The 18,426-nt window shown below is 34.7% G+C and overlaps 2 protein-coding genes across 2 annotated transcripts in view; one reads left to right on the top strand and one right to left on the bottom strand.

The window, feature by feature from the left end:
* The window catches only part of ROCK2 (Rho associated coiled-coil containing protein kinase 2), a 136,926-nt gene that overhangs the window by 83,911 nt on the left and 34,589 nt on the right, over positions 1 to 18,426 (top strand). Inside the window, exons 6-13 of the mRNA XM_061210446.1 lie at positions 6,803 to 6,947; positions 9,637 to 9,775; positions 12,176 to 12,267; positions 13,094 to 13,253; positions 14,805 to 14,865; positions 15,457 to 15,468; positions 17,600 to 17,679; positions 17,847 to 17,895. Coding sequence (XP_061066429.1) covers positions 6,803 to 6,947; positions 9,637 to 9,775; positions 12,176 to 12,267; positions 13,094 to 13,253; positions 14,805 to 14,865; positions 15,457 to 15,468; positions 17,600 to 17,679; positions 17,847 to 17,895 — 738 coding nt within the window. The remainder of the gene's footprint in view (positions 1 to 6,802; positions 6,948 to 9,636; positions 9,776 to 12,175; positions 12,268 to 13,093; positions 13,254 to 14,804; positions 14,866 to 15,456; positions 15,469 to 17,599; positions 17,680 to 17,846; positions 17,896 to 18,426) is intronic.
* LOC133105107 (large ribosomal subunit protein uL22-like) lies at positions 3,961 to 4,539 on the bottom strand. Its single transcript, XM_061211045.1, has one exon. It carries the CDS (start codon positions 4,522 to 4,524, stop codon positions 3,970 to 3,972), a length of 555 nt encoding a protein of 184 aa, XP_061067028.1. The 5' UTR covers positions 4,525 to 4,539; the 3' UTR covers positions 3,961 to 3,969.

The following is an 18,426-nucleotide window of genomic DNA, read 5'->3' as shown; positions in this document are numbered from 1 at the left end:
ATTGTTTTATGTCTATTCCTGATATATGTAAAGTAGCTCACTGCTTTTTAGTATTCCATAGTATCTCTTAATTTTACTTATTATTCCCCCTCGTGTTGGATTCCTAAGTCACATCCAGCTCCCTGTTACCAACAGTACCATGTTGAACATTTTCATACATGTCTCGTGTCTGTCTATTCTGACAAGGGTTTCCTCTAAATATAAACCCTAGAAGTGAGACTACGATCTCAGAGGATACATGAAGTATTACCTGGTCTCCAGAATGGCTGTAAATGTTATCACCTCTTGCTAATAGTGCGTGAGAGATCCTGTCTCCCCTATCCTCACTCACCTTTCCTTTTATTCACTCTCTAAATCTTACCAAATTCCATTGGTGTGTAAAGTAGTATCTTTTAAACTTTTTATTAATCTTAACAGTTGATGTCAAACCTTTCTCCATATACTTCTCAGTCTCCTTTGTGAATTAACCTGTGTTGTGTATCTTTTGACCCTTTAAAAATTGGTGGTTTGTTGATGTGCAGGGATTCCTTATATAATCTAGATACTGGTTCAACAGATATCACTGATAATCATCTTCCAGTGTGCTACTCATCTGTATCTTTGTTTGAACAGAAATCCTTAATTATGATGTAGTCAAATATATTTGTTAATATTGAACTTTTAGAATGTTGTTTGTTTTACGCCAAACCCCCATTCCTCCAGTAATATTGAGAGTAATTATGTCATGTTGAAGAACAAAGGAATTTTTAATTAAAACTATAGTACGTAGAATTTATAATTTTGTTATGTTAGTTGTTAATGTGAATAGTGTTATTGCAAGTTTCAGCTTCATCACTTTGTTTGCCTTTGATTATTATTATGGTCTTAGAGCCATTAGAAATGTTCATAGTTTCATTCTTAATCATCTATATATCTATAGAAGGGATTGGCAAACTAGAGCACAGGGCCAAATCTGGCCTGTGGCTTGGTTTTGTATAGTTTCTGTGCTAAAAATGTTTTTTCCATTTTTAAAAAATTGTTTTTAAAAGAAGATATGCGATAGAGACCCTATGTGTCTCATAAAGCCTAAAATATTTACTATCTGGCTCTTTATAGAAAAAGTTTGCCAACCCTTTATCTGTAATAAAGACAGAGATGCTCGAATTATTTTTTAGCTCTTCTGGCTTCACGTAAAACATTATTCCATGGATAAAGGCAAAATAGAATATAACTATAAAATTATAACCTTATATAAGGACTAAAATTGTTACTATCACTAATAAGAGTAATGCTGTTTCATTAAATTCTGTCATTGATAGATTGCAGATTACATAATTTTCTGGGTGTTGTTATTCTTTTTCTCCCTGAAATAAATATCTGGGTGTGAGTGAAAGTCACAGTTAGTATATTTACATCTAGATTATCTCAGTGACAGTCAAGGAGTACTGCTATTTAAAATTACCTGCATTGATCAGACAAGTTGACTTCCCTCTATGTCTGTCATTATGCATTTCATAGCAACCTTTACCTCCTTTTAAGGCACAATTTTACATTAATATTTTAAATTACTGAAAATAGTATAAGATTTTATCCATTAATATTCTAGTGTATACCATTGGATTAGATTGAAGCTATAAATTTTTAAAAGCTAACAGGTAAAATGTTAGTGTTCTTAACCCTTCTACAAGTGACCTCAATTTTTAAGATACAGGCATTTCTACTCATGTTTCTGAAAAGCCCTGTTTTCTGCAAAATTATACATTTAAAAGGACAGGTTTATGGGAGCAATAGGGACAGACCATTCAAAAGCTATGCAGCTTTGTAACCAGAGCCCAAAGGAAATTATAATTGGTATCCAGGAAGATGATTGGAATAACAGGCAGCTTTGCGCCTATGTGTGCTGCAAAGTGCAAATGGAAATGGAGTTCTGAAGCAACTGGGCTGTCTTCTAGATAGAGCACAAGAAGCAGGACCTTCCACCAGCCAGCAGTCTTACAAGGCAAGGAGGGGACACGCCTCTCTGAGAAAGTAGCCCCTGGTGCAAGTGCTCATTTTTTTAAATAAATTTATTTATTTATTTATTTATTTTTGGCTGTGTTGGGTCTTTGTTTCTGTGCGAGGGCTTTCTGTAGTTGCGGCGAGCGGGGGCCACTCTTCATCGCGGTGCGCGGGCCTCTCACTGTCGCGGCCTCTCTTGTTGTGAAGCACAGGCTCCAGACGCGCAGGCTCAGTAGGTGTGGCTCACGGGCCCAGTTGCTCCGCGGCATGTGGGATCTTCCCAGACCAGGGCTCGAACCCGTGTCCCCTGCATTGGCAGGCAGATTCTTAACCACTGCGCCACCAGGGAAGCCCCAAGTGCTCATTTTTAATTGTTAAAATGGACTGAATACGCTCCGGACTATGTAGTAGTAATGCTGAAGCTTTCAGTGCTTCTGATAATTAAGAATTTCACTTACAGTTTTTCTTTTCCACCCTCACAGGAGGCATTTTTTTTTTTTTCTTTTTATAACTTAAAAAAAAACTAATTTATTTTTAGCTGCGTTGGGTCTTTGTTGCTGCGGGGGTTTTCTCTAGTTGCAGCGAGCAGGGGCTACTCTTCTTTGTGGTGCGCGGGCTTCGCATTGCGGTGGCTTCTCTTGTTGCAGAGCACGGGCTCTAGGCGCGCAGGCTTCAGTAGTTGTGGCACAAGGGCTCAATACTTGTGGCTCGTGGGCTCTAGAGCGCAGGCTCAGTAGTTGTGGCGCACAGGCTTAGTTGCTCCGCAGCATGTGGAATCTTCCCAGACCGCGGCTCGAACCCATGTCTCCTGCATTGGCAGGCAGATTCTTAACCACTGCGCCACTAGGGAAGTCCGGACGGCAGGCATTTTGAATAGTTTCTTAGACTAACTCCAAGATTTGTGATTGACCGATTTTGTGTTTTCAGTAAATCTCTCGACTTACGATATTTTGTCAGTTATAAAACACTCATGTATTTAGCAAACACACATTATCTGATCCATTTAAGATAAAGTACTTTTGAAGAAGCTTTTGAAAATGCATACCTGTTTATGTTGCTCTCCAGCTTGAAACCCTTTAGTAGATTTCTGTCACCTACTGAATAAAGTTCAAATTCCTTAGGTAGTCATCTGAAGCCTCTTATGGTGATATGATCCCTGCCTACTTTTTCACCCTCGTTCTGTATCATTTGACCTCTTGTACCTTGTGGTTCAGAGGTCTTAAATTACATACAGTTCTTTTTATACCATGGTATGTTAGGATTCCTGGCCTTCATATATGCTGTTGAATATACTCTGCTTGGCAAATTCGTACTCACACATTGAAACTCAGTCCAGAGTTTGCTTACCTTGTGAAGGCTTTTTAAATTGGCTTCTATGTCTTTCCCCAAATGTACCCTTTAGGGAGCATTTCTTTTCTTTGTTTCTTTTTTCCTCCCTCCCTCCCTCCCTCCCTTCCATCTGTTGAACACTTATCTTATATTTTCTCTGTCCCAGGCCTGGAATCAAACACTTCTCCAAGAAGCTCTAATTCCTTTTATTTAAGAATGGTATTTAAAAATCAGTGTTTGGGTGCTGAATGTACTCATTGCTCCTGGAGTGTCATTATTTCTAGGCTCTGTCAGTGGATGTGTGTATATTGTATATACTGTGTCTACTAACTCACATGCACACACATGTTCATATTTAATTCTGTACCTATCTGTCTGTATATAAAGTGTATTAAAAATTATGAGTTCATATGATACTTCTGATTCTAGTCCTGCACCACAGGGTTCATTCTAGTCTTCCTCCTTTCTGTTTCGTGATTACTTCTTTGGATAGTGAGAAAACTGGTTCTCATTATCTACACTACAACTGTTTTCCAAAGTAACCTAGGTCAGTTCTTTTCCTCTCTACCCTCTTTGGTGTGGTTATGTTATTAATTTATGAAACAGGTCCATTTCTTTTTTTTTTTTTTTTTCACTTTTATTTGCATCTATTTTTTGCAGCATTTATTCCCAGGCCATAAGTTTTTGTTTCTTCAATTTCTTCTGGGATATCTTTTTCTTCTGGGCAACCTCCTCTTCTGGTTTAGGAACAGTCTGTTCTTTTTCAGTAAGGATCATCTCAATGTGGCAGGGAGAGCTCATGTACGGGTTGATCCAACCATGAGCTCTGTAAGTCCTGCGCTGCATCTTGGGGGCTTTATTCACCTGGATATGCTCAATGACCAGAGAATCTACATCTAAGCCCTTAAGTTCCGCATTACTCTCTGCATTTTTGAGCATGTACAGTAAAAATTTAGCACTCTTTTTGGGCCACCGACCCTGCGTCCAGCCCCACTGTTTGGCCTGGGCACACCTACCAACTCCACCATTGTAACGACGGAATGGCACACATTGCTTCTTTAAAGTGACATCCTTCAGATACTTGGTGGCTTTTCGGATATGCATACCCTTAATGGCCTGGACCGTTTCACGAGTGTTCTTAAAGTGAACACGAAGATTTGAACCTCTCGACTTGCATGATTTTGTGGGGTTTTCTGGGTCAAGTGAATAGTGAACCATTTTTAGAGGTTACCTCAGGCCACTTACTGGAAAAGCCAGGTCCATTTCTTACTGTTTGTATTCCATTTAGAGTTGTACCACATCTGGTTGATTTTGTTTGTTTTTTGGATATGTGAAGCATATCCTCTGGTTTAAGAGTCAGAACTATACAAATTGCATGCTCAGAGAAGGATCACCCCCTCCTTATCCCACCATCCCATTCCTGTACTTGCTTCTTTCTACCCTTTTCCCACTCACCCCCTGTAGGTAAACCAATCTCTTTAGTTTGTGGTTTAGCCTTCCTTTATTTCTGTATTTTAACCTTCCTGTATTTCCTACATTTGTCATAAATGTAGATTTTATATTTATATAATCTGAGAACTTCCCCATGAGATAGTTTTTAAATATCTTTCCCAAATGTTTAGTTAAAAAAATTTTAACTCTCAATAGGTGGTTGCCAAAGATGGTGGTTAGAATATTAATTTTTCAAAAACAGAGTACCAGTAACACAGTTTACCTAGTAAAAATTCTTTACTCCTACCAAAGTATTTATTCTACAAGTAATCGGTTATTCAAACTGATCTCCATCTTACCTTTCCCAACTTCATCAGTGTGAAACTTTACATTTAGCTGATTTGGACTTCACTGCATTTCTTGAACCTGTTTTATATAAAGTATTCTTGTTCCTTTGTTTTTGCTCTTTTTTCTGTCTAAGCTACCATACCAACCCTCTCTCTGAAGTCTAACTTGTCCGCCAGTTCTTTTTTTTATCTTATTCTTTGCTCTCCTTCTTCTGAACCTTTGAATGCTAAATAATTTTTCTTTTAGTGGCACTTTTGTGTCTGGCCAGGTTTTAGCTCTTAAGTCTCACAAGATTCATTTTTTTGAAGTCTAATTTATATGGGTACATGTGAAATAAAGAGATTTTACTTACCCTAGTAAGTCTCTATGAATTTTTCCTTCAGTAGAAGTCTAAAATGTAGGATAGTTAATGATAAAAATTAATTTTATAACCTGCCTTTTGTAGTCAGGCACTGTCATCTTCATTTTTTATCCTAAGTAATAACCCTTACAGAGTATTACCATCATAATTTGCTCAATTATTTCCAAATTTTTTATTTTATTAATTTATATTCAAACTAAAATGACCTCTATTTGCTGAATACTTGGGAAAATAAAATCATTGAGTTATTTCTGCTGATTTGAGGAAAGAAAAGATTGCTTCTAAAATTAATCTCTCATGTTTAACATACATTTTATTGCATTTAAATAAAAGCATTTATATAAATCATGTTTATAAAATACATTGAACTTCCTTTTTCCAAGGGGGTCATAATACTTAGTATTTTGGTAGTTGTATAGCTTCCTTATAAGGAACGTAGGTGACACACTTTTTAACCAGGCAGGTAAAGGAAATGAAGGGCATTTAAGTTAATCTATAAAATCTTTGCATGTTTGTACATAGCTGGAGGTGAACAGGTACTGTTTAGCAGCACACTACTATATACTGTCGTGATTTAATCTTGCAGCATATACACAAACATACACACACACATACATGCTGCAAAATACACACACGTAGATAATATCTACAGTGGTTCTTGTCCTTGTCAAAAAGACGTAAGATAGGGATTATCTTACTACCCACTGAAACTAAACACAGAAAAAGGTGTTTTTAATCATTTTGCCAAATATCTTGATACCACAGCTCCACGTTTCTAAACATGCAGCTTGGAGGTGTAGCTTTCAAACTATTAAGATCTTTTGATTTAAACATTTGATCTATTTCCCCCCATTTTTTTCTTGGTATAATAAGAACCATTTTTTAATACAACCTCCAAAACTGGGGCCTTAGTAATTTTCATTACTGCAGTTTCTTTGGAAACATCAAAGTTTCCTTTCTCTAAAGATTCTTTTCTTTTCCCCGGGTCAGGTGCCTTAAGACCACATTTTGTACTTCTCTTGTAACTCCTTCATGGTGTAAGAAAAAGAAACAAAAGATGTTGATTTGCATGGAATTCCCATGGAATTAACCACCTTTTTCTTCTTCCATTGATGAAGCCACCTGTATTTTAGAGTTGGAAAATTATCCCTGATCTCCCATAATCCAGACATTTTTATGCATTTCATAATGCATTTATCCCCTGTCCTCCCCAAAGCCATGTCAGCAATGAAGGTCTATTGGTAGCCATGTGTAGTCGCTGTATATGTAATAATAAATGAATTAGTTGCGCTTATGTGTGTGTGTGTTTACAGACATTTTATACACATTTTTTTTTTCTCTCTGCACTTTACCCAGACAGGCATGGTGCATTGTGATACAGCAGTTGGAACACCTGATTATATATCACCTGAGGTCCTGAAATCACAAGGGGGTGATGGTTACTATGGGCGAGAATGTGATTGGTGGTCTGTGGGTGTTTTCCTTTTTGAGATGCTGGTGGGTAAGTAAATTGTTCTTTTTTCAAAACCCATCTCATAACACTTTAGTTCTAAGTCAAGAATGTGAGACTATAAAAAAATGAATTGCTTGTGTTCTAGGGAAAAAGTAGTAGTTCTGAAAACTGAATTAGTGGTGTCTGATATGACAGATTATTGATTGGAAAATTAAAACCAAGCCTCATTCTGGCACAGTAATTGAGTAGAGTATGAAAGGAATTGAAAGTCTACTGCTAGGAAATATTCCTCCAATAGACCTTTTGTATTAAGAAAATATTAGAACAAGAAGCAAGTTTATAGTTGCAGTGGGCCTTCATTCTAAGATTTTCTTAATCAGGAGTATTTGTTGATAATATTTTAATTATAAGGCTGTTATTAGTTCTAATAATAATAAGGAACTGAAAGTACTCTTAGTTTATGTAATTGTTATGTAATTAATTTGTGCACTGTGTTTCTCATATTTATTACTTGTATATATATTTGGTTTGTAATTCTAGTCAAATAAATCATAAATATAGTTATTGACCATTTGACTATCAAGATAAATATATTTTATAATAATATTTCAATCTCAGAAAACTCAGAGGCAAATTAAATAATTTCTTTTACTTTGACCAGATCAAAATTTGAAAGGCTCAAGTGTTTCAAAACTTTTCTTTACATCATTGATTTCATTTTTAAGATTTCCTATTCCTAAGTACTAGGGTCACAAAAATATCTTCTGGCCAAGGAAGCCAGTGGCTGACTCCCCTGGTTTCAGGTTGAGGGAGATGTAGCAAAATTCTACTTCAAGAGGCAAATGTGTTAAGGCTAATAGCATTATATGAAATGACTTTAGAATTGAAAATATAGTTTTAGAAGTTGGGGAATTTATTTTCTAGAAGATGACTAAAAGAAATTAGTAGTGGAGGGCTTCCCTGGTGGCGCAGTGGTTGAGAATCTGCCTGCCAATGCAGGGGACACGGGTTCGAGCCCTGGTCTGGGAAGATCCCACATGCCGCGGAGCAACTAGGCCCATGAGCCACAATTACTGAGCCTGTGCGTCTGGAGCCTGTGCTCCGCAACAAGAGAGGCCGCGATAGTGAGAGGCCCGCGCACCACGATGAAGAGTGGCCCCCACTTGCCGTAACTAGAGAAAGCCCTCGCACAGAAACGAAGACCCAACACAGCCATAAATAAATAAGTAAATAATTAAAAAAAAAAAAAAAAGAAATTAGTAGTGGAAATCTGTAAAATCTGTATAGTAACTGAGTATGTTTATTGCTAAAAAAAAAATCAGTACAAATTTAAATAACAATTAGTCATGGAACTTTTTTGTGGTTAAAGTGCCTTCTCTTGATGACCATATGTGTATGTGTAGCACTGATCTTGCTATGCATAGTCTCATGTCCTTCTATGACCTACTTTGTTTTGGGCCTTTGTCTTTGTAGTGGGTCTCTTTGTACACACTATGTGTCCTCAGGTAGCTATCTATTCTCCCCACCTCTAGGCCCTATCTGATGATTCATTAGGTGTGTCTTGTAATCTTTTGAAAGTAGAATATATTCCATCATTTGCCTAGACTCTCCCAGGGGTTTAAAAAATAATATACTTTGGAGGAAGTCACCTGGGTTTGAAGAGACTATTTAAATTCCTGCTGCTGTTTTCAGCCTGAGAGCTGAATTTAATGAGTTTGAATGGCACTGATTTGCAGTATTCTGAGCCTACTCTGGTGCTTGCTCATCAGGTTGGTTGACTGGACTTCATTTAAAGGAGTCTACTGCAGTTAAAAGTTGCACTAGAAAAATCTTGAATTCAAAACTCTCCTCTACCACCCTTGGAAAACAAAAACTAACTACCTGAACACTCCTTTTTGGCTGATTTGGGAAAGTCTGATTTGTACTAAGGTGACTTGTGGTTGAGGCATACTGGCAGGGCCTTTAACTCTTGTGGCTTTAGATGAATACTGGCCAAGATGATGCCGTGAACTTTTTCTGTCTTTACACTTGCTTCAATGCCTATTTATCACAGTCATCAGTCAGCAGGAACACTGCATTAGGAGGCTGTTTCTGCCGTTTTCAACTCTAGCTATGTGTCATCTTAGGCAAATCACATGTCATCTGTCTGGGCCTGGCTTCCTCATATGTAAAATAATAGGGCTGATCTAACTCTTAGAGTTGCACTGTCCAGTCTATCATGATGAAAGTGGTTTATGTCTGCACTGTTTAGTACGGTAGGCACCTGCCATATCGAGCACTTGAAATATGGCTAGTGTGACTAGGGAACTGAATTTTTCATTTTATTTAATTGTAATTAATTAAACTTTAAAGTGCCAATTGTAGCTAGTGACTACTGTATTGTATAACATAAAAGGTTGATTTAGCTTAAGCACTAACTGATCTGACCCCACCTAGTAATCTTTTAAATTATCCAGTAAATTGGTTTTTTTCCCCATTATGTATTTAAAAACCCAACAAATTCTACAGTTAGTATTGATTTTATTTTGCTCTTAAAAGTTCATGGTTCATTGGTATGATTATAATTTAAATATATTCTTGGTGTGCGCCTGTTTGTTTTGACTGAGATTCCTGGCCCATAGACCTTTTCGTTCTTCCATGCATGTGACAAATTTAAACTTAACATATTTAAATATTAGGTGAAAAATGTTTAATTTGCATTCTCTGTTACACTGTGTCTTTTTTCTTGGAACTTTAGGGGATACTCCATTTTATGCAGATTCACTGGTAGGAACATATAGCAAAATTATGGATCATAAAAACTCACTATGTTTCCCCGAAGATGCAGAAATTTCTAAACATGCGAAGAATCTCATCTGTGCCTTCTTAACAGATAGGTAATATACATTGAATTTCTTTATAGAGAATCCTTTTAACTTTTGGATTTGTAGAAATGAAAGCATACCTAACTCTTATTTACATATAAAATCAATCTTTTTATCCAAATTGCATTTAATTCTGGTTTAGCCTTTTCCTACTGCTAAGCCTGGTGTTGGGTTACCCTTGTCATTTTGTATGTGCAGCCTAATGGTAATCTAACTCTAATCTTAACCCTCATGTCTAAAAAGGAAAAAAATAGAACTTGGTAAAATAATGCATTTGAGAGAAATAAAACTTCTGTATTATTCATATTTTATCCTCTAAGGTGATTAAGCCGTACTGCTCTTGATTGTACAACTTTTGAGAAGAGAACATTTTTGTGCAGATAAATACTCAAAAGTTAATAATCTTAAAAACTATCTGTGTTTGATTTGGGAGTGCCTCCTTCCCAACCCTTTTTAATTTGCATTTGAATATGAGCAAGTCCATCCTGGAAATTCTATATTTCTTGAAACAAACTAGATGAACATTGTTGTGAAAACCTGCCTTAAAAAGAGAAGCTAGAAAGCTATTTGAAGTTTCTTCCTTGCCCTCTCTATTCTTTTCTGGTTTCCCATTTTATATTTGTAATAGGAGTCATCCTATTAAAGGACTAACACATATAAGTGGGTGCTTCCACCTCAGTCCAGACTTACCTCACTAGCTTTATGATTTTAGGAAAATTATTTTACTTGTTGGGGAAATAATTTTACTCATCCTTAAAATGATGGGATCAGATTAGATGATAACTAAGAACATTTCTTGCCCTAAGATGCTATGATTTCTCAGCACACCTTATTATTGCCTGTTAGCCAGTTGCTGTTACAACCAGTACTGCAGTGACTATCCTTATACATTTATCTTTGCATACTTTTTGTAGGATAAAATCTTAAAGGTGGAATTCTAGGAGATACATTTTAAAATTGACCTACTTGAGTTACAAATTTGACCCCCAGAGAAGTCACATCAGGGTATATTTCCATTATTAATAATTGTTTCCCTCATTCTTGCCAAACTAAGTATTATGAATTATTTCTTTTCCATACAAAGCAAGAAAATTATATTTTTCCTCATTAGACAGCTTAATCATTTTTATATGTTTGTCAGTCATTTGTAAAATAAAACTTTGATTGTTAATTACATGATTAATGAATAATACATGGTGATAAACTCAAAATAGTGTTTGATTTGAGGACTAGATGGAGTTGATGGGAATGACCATAATTTGTGCTGAAGGGTAAAATATAAAACAGGATACAGCATATGCTAATGAAAGGAGTACCATTCATGAAATATTTACCTTAGCAATTTATGGGGGGGGTGGTTGCAGTCTAAGGAATGATTGTAGGTGGAGAAAAGATAGTTTGAAAAGAATTTAATGCCATCAATGTGGCTAAGAGCACTTCCTTCTAAACTTTACAGGTTTTCTTGTTTATATTAAACATAGCTCCAGGGACATACAAAAAATGTTTTTTATTTCCATATAGTCTTCACTGAAGACTCAACAGGTCAAAGAATGAAATTATTAGTAACATTTTTTTGTATTCAGAATGATAATTTTAATATAAATGTAATATATATTTATATTTAACAATTTATATTTAATATAGATGTAGATATATCCAGAGTAAACATGGATAGCTTCAAACATAATATGTGAGTTCTTTTTAAGAAAGGAGGGGGCTTCCCTGGTGGCGCAGTGGTTGAGAATCTGCCTGCCAATTCAGGGGACACGGGTTCGAGCCCTGGTCTGGGAAGATCCCACATGCCACAGAGCAACTGGGCCCGTGAGCCACAATTACTGAGCCTGTGCGTCTGGAGCCTGTGCTCCGCAACAAGAGAGCCCGCGATAGTGAGAGGCCCACGCACCGCGATGAAGAGTGGCCCCCGCTTGCCACAACTAGAGAAAGTCCTCGCAGAGAAACGAAGACCCAACACAGCCATAAATAAAATAAATAAATAAATTAAAAAAAAGAAAAAAAGAAAGGAGGAGGATTTTTTAAAACAACATTTATTAGAAAGGTTTTAAAAAACTCTTATATGCCAAAAGTTAAACCTCCATCCATTTTACCCCCTAAAGTTGGTCATGTGGTTTTGGCACACGCAGATGATTTTTTTCATTGAAAATCTCACACTTTCATTTGACACAAAACAGGTGGAAACATATTTCCCTTTCCATGGCGTTTACTATCTAGAGCAATCATATACTATAAAATTAGATTGCTTATTTTTGAGCAACATTTAAGCTGAAGCTTTTAATAAAGATATCTTAAACTCATTTCTGATCCTTATTTTGATCCTTGTTGAGATAAGAGTTAATATTTTTGTATTTATATAATGTTACTCTTTATAATACAGTTTTTAACTGCATTGTTTAGGGAGGTACGACTTGGAAGAAATGGGGTAGAAGAAATCAAACAACATCCTTTCTTTAAGAATGATCAATGGAATTGGGATAACATAAGAGAGAGTAAGTCAATAAATTTAAATATTTCCATTTCATCACATTTTAAATCTCATAAATTCATTCCTCTTCTGAATTAACAAGCGTGTCTGTACACTTAATGCTAACTAATTTTTAAATTGAGAGGTTTTATTTCAGTTTGTTCTGAAGCAGTATTTATAACTAAATTAATATTACCTCACTATCTTAGCAAACTAATATGTCTTTATTTCCCAGTGCTTTTATGATAAACATAGGTTTCTTAATTTGTCAAGCTAAGTTTTATGGACCTCAGTAATTTTCAGAATTGGGGAAATACAATTCTTTAATTCAGATGTTTGAATTAATAAATCAGTAATTAGTTACTTATGGAGACCATACTCTGGTGAATACTAGAGTAAGCATAGTAATTCATTTAAACTTCATGTATATTTAACATTAATTCATTTGAAGAGTAAGAAATATTTCTACTTAAAGAATGTAGAAAACTAAAGACTAAAGAACGTATATGCAAGTTATTGCTGCTTGTAACTTTAGCACCTAGAATAATATCATCCTGCTTTCCTTGTTTGATTGATTTATCTATATTTAAAACCAATCTAATATAATAATAAAACACTTAAAATTTCAATTCTTTGAAATGATAAAACAAAATCTGTTACTAAAATATTCTATAGTAAATCATAATAATATAGTATTGTTAATGAATCAAATATCAATATGTAATATGTTTATTTATATCACATATTATTAATAATATATAATTACTAATATAAAACAAAACAGGGGTCATTTATATAATTTTAAATCAGATATATTATTATTAAATAATTTGTTTCTTTTCTTTTAATAGCGGCAGCTCCTGTGGTACCTGAACTCAGCAGTGACATAGACAGCAGCAATTTTGATGACATTGAAGATGATAAAGGAGATGTAGAAACCTTCCCAATTCCTAAAGCTTTTGTGGGAAATCAGCTGCCTTTTATAGGATTTACCTACTATAGAGAAAATTTGTATGTGATTTGTTTGTTACATTTTTATTGTTTTCAGCATCTGGCTATAAAGAGTTGTCTTACTTTGAGACTCTGAATTATAGAAGATAAAGTGTTAATTTGTTTTAAACTGAGTTTTTTCATAGAATATTATATGATATGAATTTACAAATGAATGTAAGGCAAAGTTCTGTGTTCTTTGGGGGATATAGAGTAAGACCAAACACCTACTTTTGAAGGAGCTTGTCAACTAATAAGGGATATAGGAGAATTATATAGTCATAATGAAGGGTAAAATTTGATATTTGCCTTAAGAAAGGTACCAAAAAGATATGAGATGGTTCAGAAGAAAAATAAAAGTCACGTCTCTTTGGGACGAGGGTGGGGGAAGTCAGGTAAGACCTCAGGGAAGAGGTAGCATCTTAGCCAAGTCTAAAGTTAAGAAAGGGTTTTGAGTGGCTGAGATGTAAGGAGGTTAGGTGAGTATAGTGGGGAGGTGAATAGTGGAAGCAAAAGTTTGGAATGTAAGCATACTTTGGGAGCAGAGTAGTATAGTCCAGTAGGGTTCAAACATAGGGTATATATATATCACTGTATCATGACCATTTGGAGGATTTAATGGGACTGTGATTTTCTTGCCTGTAATCCCTTCATGTAGTGCAGAGCCTGGCACAAGATCATTCAATACATATTGGTCAACTGGAGTGAGTATTGGGTATAAAATTAGAAAATAGACTAGACTTGGAGTTTAGGGGAAGCATAATGCAACAGATGATTGTTGTGTGCTGTGCTAAGGGACTTTTGACTTTGACAGGCAGTGAAGAGCCACTGAAAACTGTTAAATAGTTGAATGAAGTGTTAAAGACGTTTGAGAAACATATATTTGAGAAATTTTTGGTATTTCCATGTGTGTAATGGTTGGGGTGATCAACCATTATGGTTTCCCCAGGACTGAGGGGTTTCCTGGGATGTGGTGTGGGACTTTCATGCTAAAACCAAGAAAATCCCAGGCAAACCAGGATGAGTTATTCACCCTGCTAAGGACAGTGTTCTGAAAACTACTGTAGTGCTAACTAAACTGAGGATATCAGTGCCAGGAGAAGCCCAAGCATGTTTATACACAGTGAGGAAGGACCCAGCTAAGCGAGAAATTGGCAGTTCAATAGAAGTGATGATTTGTGTATTAAGACCTGGAGATCAAGAGATGTTATTTTTGAAAAGGAGGAGAGCTGTCTCTTTCTAGAAGATTTCTAGAAAAAAAGAATAAGATAGTTACAGGAACTCAAAATGAGATGAATAGGGAGAAAAGTGTAGTTCTATTTAGTGACTCCAGTCTCAACGATGTTAAAGACTAGAACATCCACTTAAGAGCGAGAGGCAAGAAATATTTATCATTTTAAATGATTGAAAATGTTATACATCTCTAGAGGGGAAAATATTACTTCATTTTAAATATGTTGAAGTGAAAAGAAAGAGAATCTGTGGTTGGAATTTAATGCTGAGAATAACTTGGTATTAGAAAATGAGTTAAAATGACATGCAAAAGAATTTATTTCCTGCCTTTCCTTCTAGGCTATTAAGTGACTCTCCATCTTGTAAAGAAAATGATTCAATACAATCAAGGAAAAACGAAGTATGTATAAATTTTTACTACTCTATACGTGTTCAAATATTTTAGTAATATCCCTGTATTTTTAAAGTTCACTTGATGCTACTTTTAGATGGCATTCCTTCTTGCAATCCAGTTCAGCATAACATTGAAGTGATTCATTTATTTGACAAGTATCACTGTGTGAGATCCAATGGCTAGTGAAAAGATGACTTATACATGGCTTTAGGCTTAGTTTTAGTAGCAAAAGTGATAGAATAGGTTTACAAACAGCTGTATTTTCTACCAGTTAGAAAATTTTATGATCTTAGTACTATAAAAGAGTACAGATAATAAGCTATAAGGATATAGAAATAGTAGATAATTTAAATTTTGACTATTTAGCAATGAATTCCTATAAAGGATAATTTTATCAAAATGTTACAATATTTTGTGACCTCTATACAAAGCTAAATCATGAACACACATACACATAAATGAGGATGCTAAACATTTTTCTCTTCAAAACCTATAAAAGCTAAAAAAAATTAGTTGGGTAATTTTGGTATGATTTGTGTTTTAGGAATTTTACAAAGCATAACAAGCATTTTAATGTTTTTGTTTTGTTTTAAATAGGAGAGTCAAGAGGTATGTTGATGTCAAATATGTTGAAAAACAGGAAAATCTCATCACTCTAGCGATGTTTTGTTATAATCATATTCCACCTAGCATTTGGAGTACTACACCTACCCAAGAGAGAAGTTCTCAACCTTTTTTCTACCAAGTATTCTTTTTATTATTGCTCCTATGGATCTGTTGTTTAAAATATATATTATGTAATTTTCTTGTTTTTATTTATTAAGGATATATAAGTAGCAGCAAGAACTTTTGATTAGCATGTGATAACTAGTGTGATCAAATTATACTAATATAGTAGCAGCCAAAAGCTGTTAAACTTGACTAGTTCATTGGCCTGTATTTTCTTACTAGGGAAGTATACAGTTTTGCTTAAGGTATATGAAATATTTAAGAAATCATGGAGAACTTAATCACTAGAAAGAATAGTGGAAAGAACAGTGGCCATGGAATCTAATAGATCAGGATCTTTTGGGGCACTGCCACTTATTAGCTATGCTCTCTTGGCCCAGCTGTTCACCTTTTTTGGATTTCAGTTTCTTTATTGAATAGATATAATACTACCCATCTTTTTAGGGGTTTTGTTAGGATTAATGAGACAGTATTTGTAAAGTGCCTGCCACTGTACCTAAAACACAAAAGGAACTTGAAAAGTTAAATCCTTTATAAAGGCAGTAAGCCTCCCAAAATGAATTATTTAATACTTTCGGTAATTTTAGTTTGTTTAAAGCCCGACATATCTGGCCTTATGGCAAGATGACTTGTAATTAATTAGTTGTCATTTATCCAAAAGAGTTATTGTTGACAACTTTTCACAGTATTGTGCCTGGCACAGTGTAGGAAGATATAAAGAAGAGCTTTTATATATCTTTTTTTGAGGGAAAATTGGTATGTAACATTACATAAATTTCAGGTGTACAACATTATGATTCTCCTTCTGTATTCATTGCAAAGTGATCATTATCAAAAGTCTAGTAATCATCCATCACCATACACTTGACCCCATTCACTCATTTCATCCAGCCCTAACCACCTTTTCCTCTGGTAATGACCAATCTGTTCCCTGTCTTTGAGTTTGTTTTATTTTTGTTTGCTTTGTTTTTGTTTTATTTTCTTTCCTTTTCTGTGTGTGTGTGTTTGTTTCCGCATGAGTGATACCATATGGTTTTTGTCTTTCACTTTTTGACTTATTTCTAATACCCTCAAGGTTCATCCATGTTGCAAATGGCAAGATTTCACTTTTTTTTTTATGGCTGAGTAGTGGTTTCCACTGTGTATATATACCACATCTTCTTTATTCATTCATCCACCAGTGGATACTCAGGTTGTTTCCATAACTTGGGTGCATATATCTTTTTGAATTAGTGTTTTCATATTCTTCAGATAAATACTCAGAAGTGGGATAGCTGGATTGTATGGGAGTTCTATCCTTATCTTTTGAAGAATCTCCATACTGTTCTCCATAGTGGCTGTACCAATTTACATCCCCACCAACACTGCACCAGGGTTCCCTTTTCTCCACATGCTCTCCAGTATTTGTTATTTTTGTCTTTTTGATGATAGCCATTCTGACAGGTGTGAGGTGATATCTCATTATGGTTTTCATTTGCATTTCCCTAATAATTAGTGATGTTGAACATCTTTTCATAGATCTCTTGGCTATCTGCATGTCTTCTTTGGAAAAATGGGAAGAGCTTTTATTATTTTTAAGAAAAGTAATATGTTTTTGAGCGTGTTCAGTCAAATATTCCAAATATTTGTTTCAGATGTAGACCTTTTATCTTTATAAGCACAAATGGTGACAGTATTTTCGAATAAATAATCTACAAAAGAATGATGGAGGGTATCAAAGGATATCCTTTGTTCATAATGAATGAGAAACTTGGTGTCATAGAAGAATTCTGCCAAGATTGGAGCTTTTTATTCTTATGTTTACATAGTGTGTTCATACATACATGTGTACTGTAATAGAAAGCAAGAGATGGAGGATTTTTTCTCTCTGTCAATAAAAATCACATTAAGAAGGTACAAAAACTGTACCTATATTAAGTTGAAAGGAAAGAGATTATCATTGTTTTCTTTAAGCCTCTCATCTTTTAAATATGATCAGACTTTATAATTATAGTTTTTTATTTTCTGACAGATTCAGAAAAAACTATACACATTAGAAGAACACCTTAGCAGTGAGATACAAGCCAAAGAGGAACTAGAGCAGAAGTGCAAGTATGTTTTGTAGATATTTAAGTGTTATATTTTAAAATGTAAGTTTAAACATTTTACTAAAAAAGAAGAGCTACAAAGTAATTATATGATAATTTTATAATTTATGGTAAATGTCTTTATTGTAAACTAGGAGAGAATTATTTACTGTTGCCTTTGAAATTCTTTAGATCTGTTAATACTCGCCTAGAGAAAGTAGCAAAGGAGCTAGAAGAAGAGGTAAAGTCGCTCTGTGCTTTTATTAACATTTTTGTTCATAAAAAGTTTTGATGCCTGACTTATCTACAGAGTTCTTTTAGTGCCATATTAATACATATCTTGTTATATAGTAAAATCTACCTTGTAGCATTGGTGGACAGGACTCTCAGATTATAGGGTAACCATGATAATAGGCTTCATTTTGTTATGTTTTTGCAAATGAGTCAATTTAGTATGTGTAGATATTTCAAGTAAAAAGAAAATTGCACTCATATTACTTACATGGCTTAAAAATAGAAATTGACAATTGTTTCTTTTTTTATTCAGACCCATAGTTTGTATTAAGTAAAGATGGTTCAGTGGTGATGGAATGTTACAGAAATTTTGACTTTCAATAGTAAACAAAACACTTGTGGTCTTGATTATTTAAGAATAGTGTGCTGTTTAAAAAATATGGAAAACATTGTAGTTTTAACAAAAGGGCAGTTAATAGCTTTTTTAAAGGTCTTTTTTATTTGCTTGATGTAACTGAAATATTTTTTGTTTTCGTTT

The sequence above is a fragment of the Eubalaena glacialis genome, chromosome 14, assembly GCF_028564815.1.
Source record: "Eubalaena glacialis isolate mEubGla1 chromosome 14, mEubGla1.1.hap2.+ XY, whole genome shotgun sequence".
NCBI classification, from domain to species: domain Eukaryota; kingdom Metazoa; phylum Chordata; class Mammalia; order Artiodactyla; family Balaenidae; genus Eubalaena; species Eubalaena glacialis.
The sequence above is the reverse complement of the archived record's forward strand: the minus strand, read 5'-3'. Positions and strand labels throughout refer to the sequence as shown.

Coding starts and splice junctions, on each gene's coding strand:
- LOC133105107 (XM_061211045.1), bottom strand. CDS start 4,524: ATGGTTCACTATTCACTTGACCCAGAAAACCCCACAAAATCATGCAAG.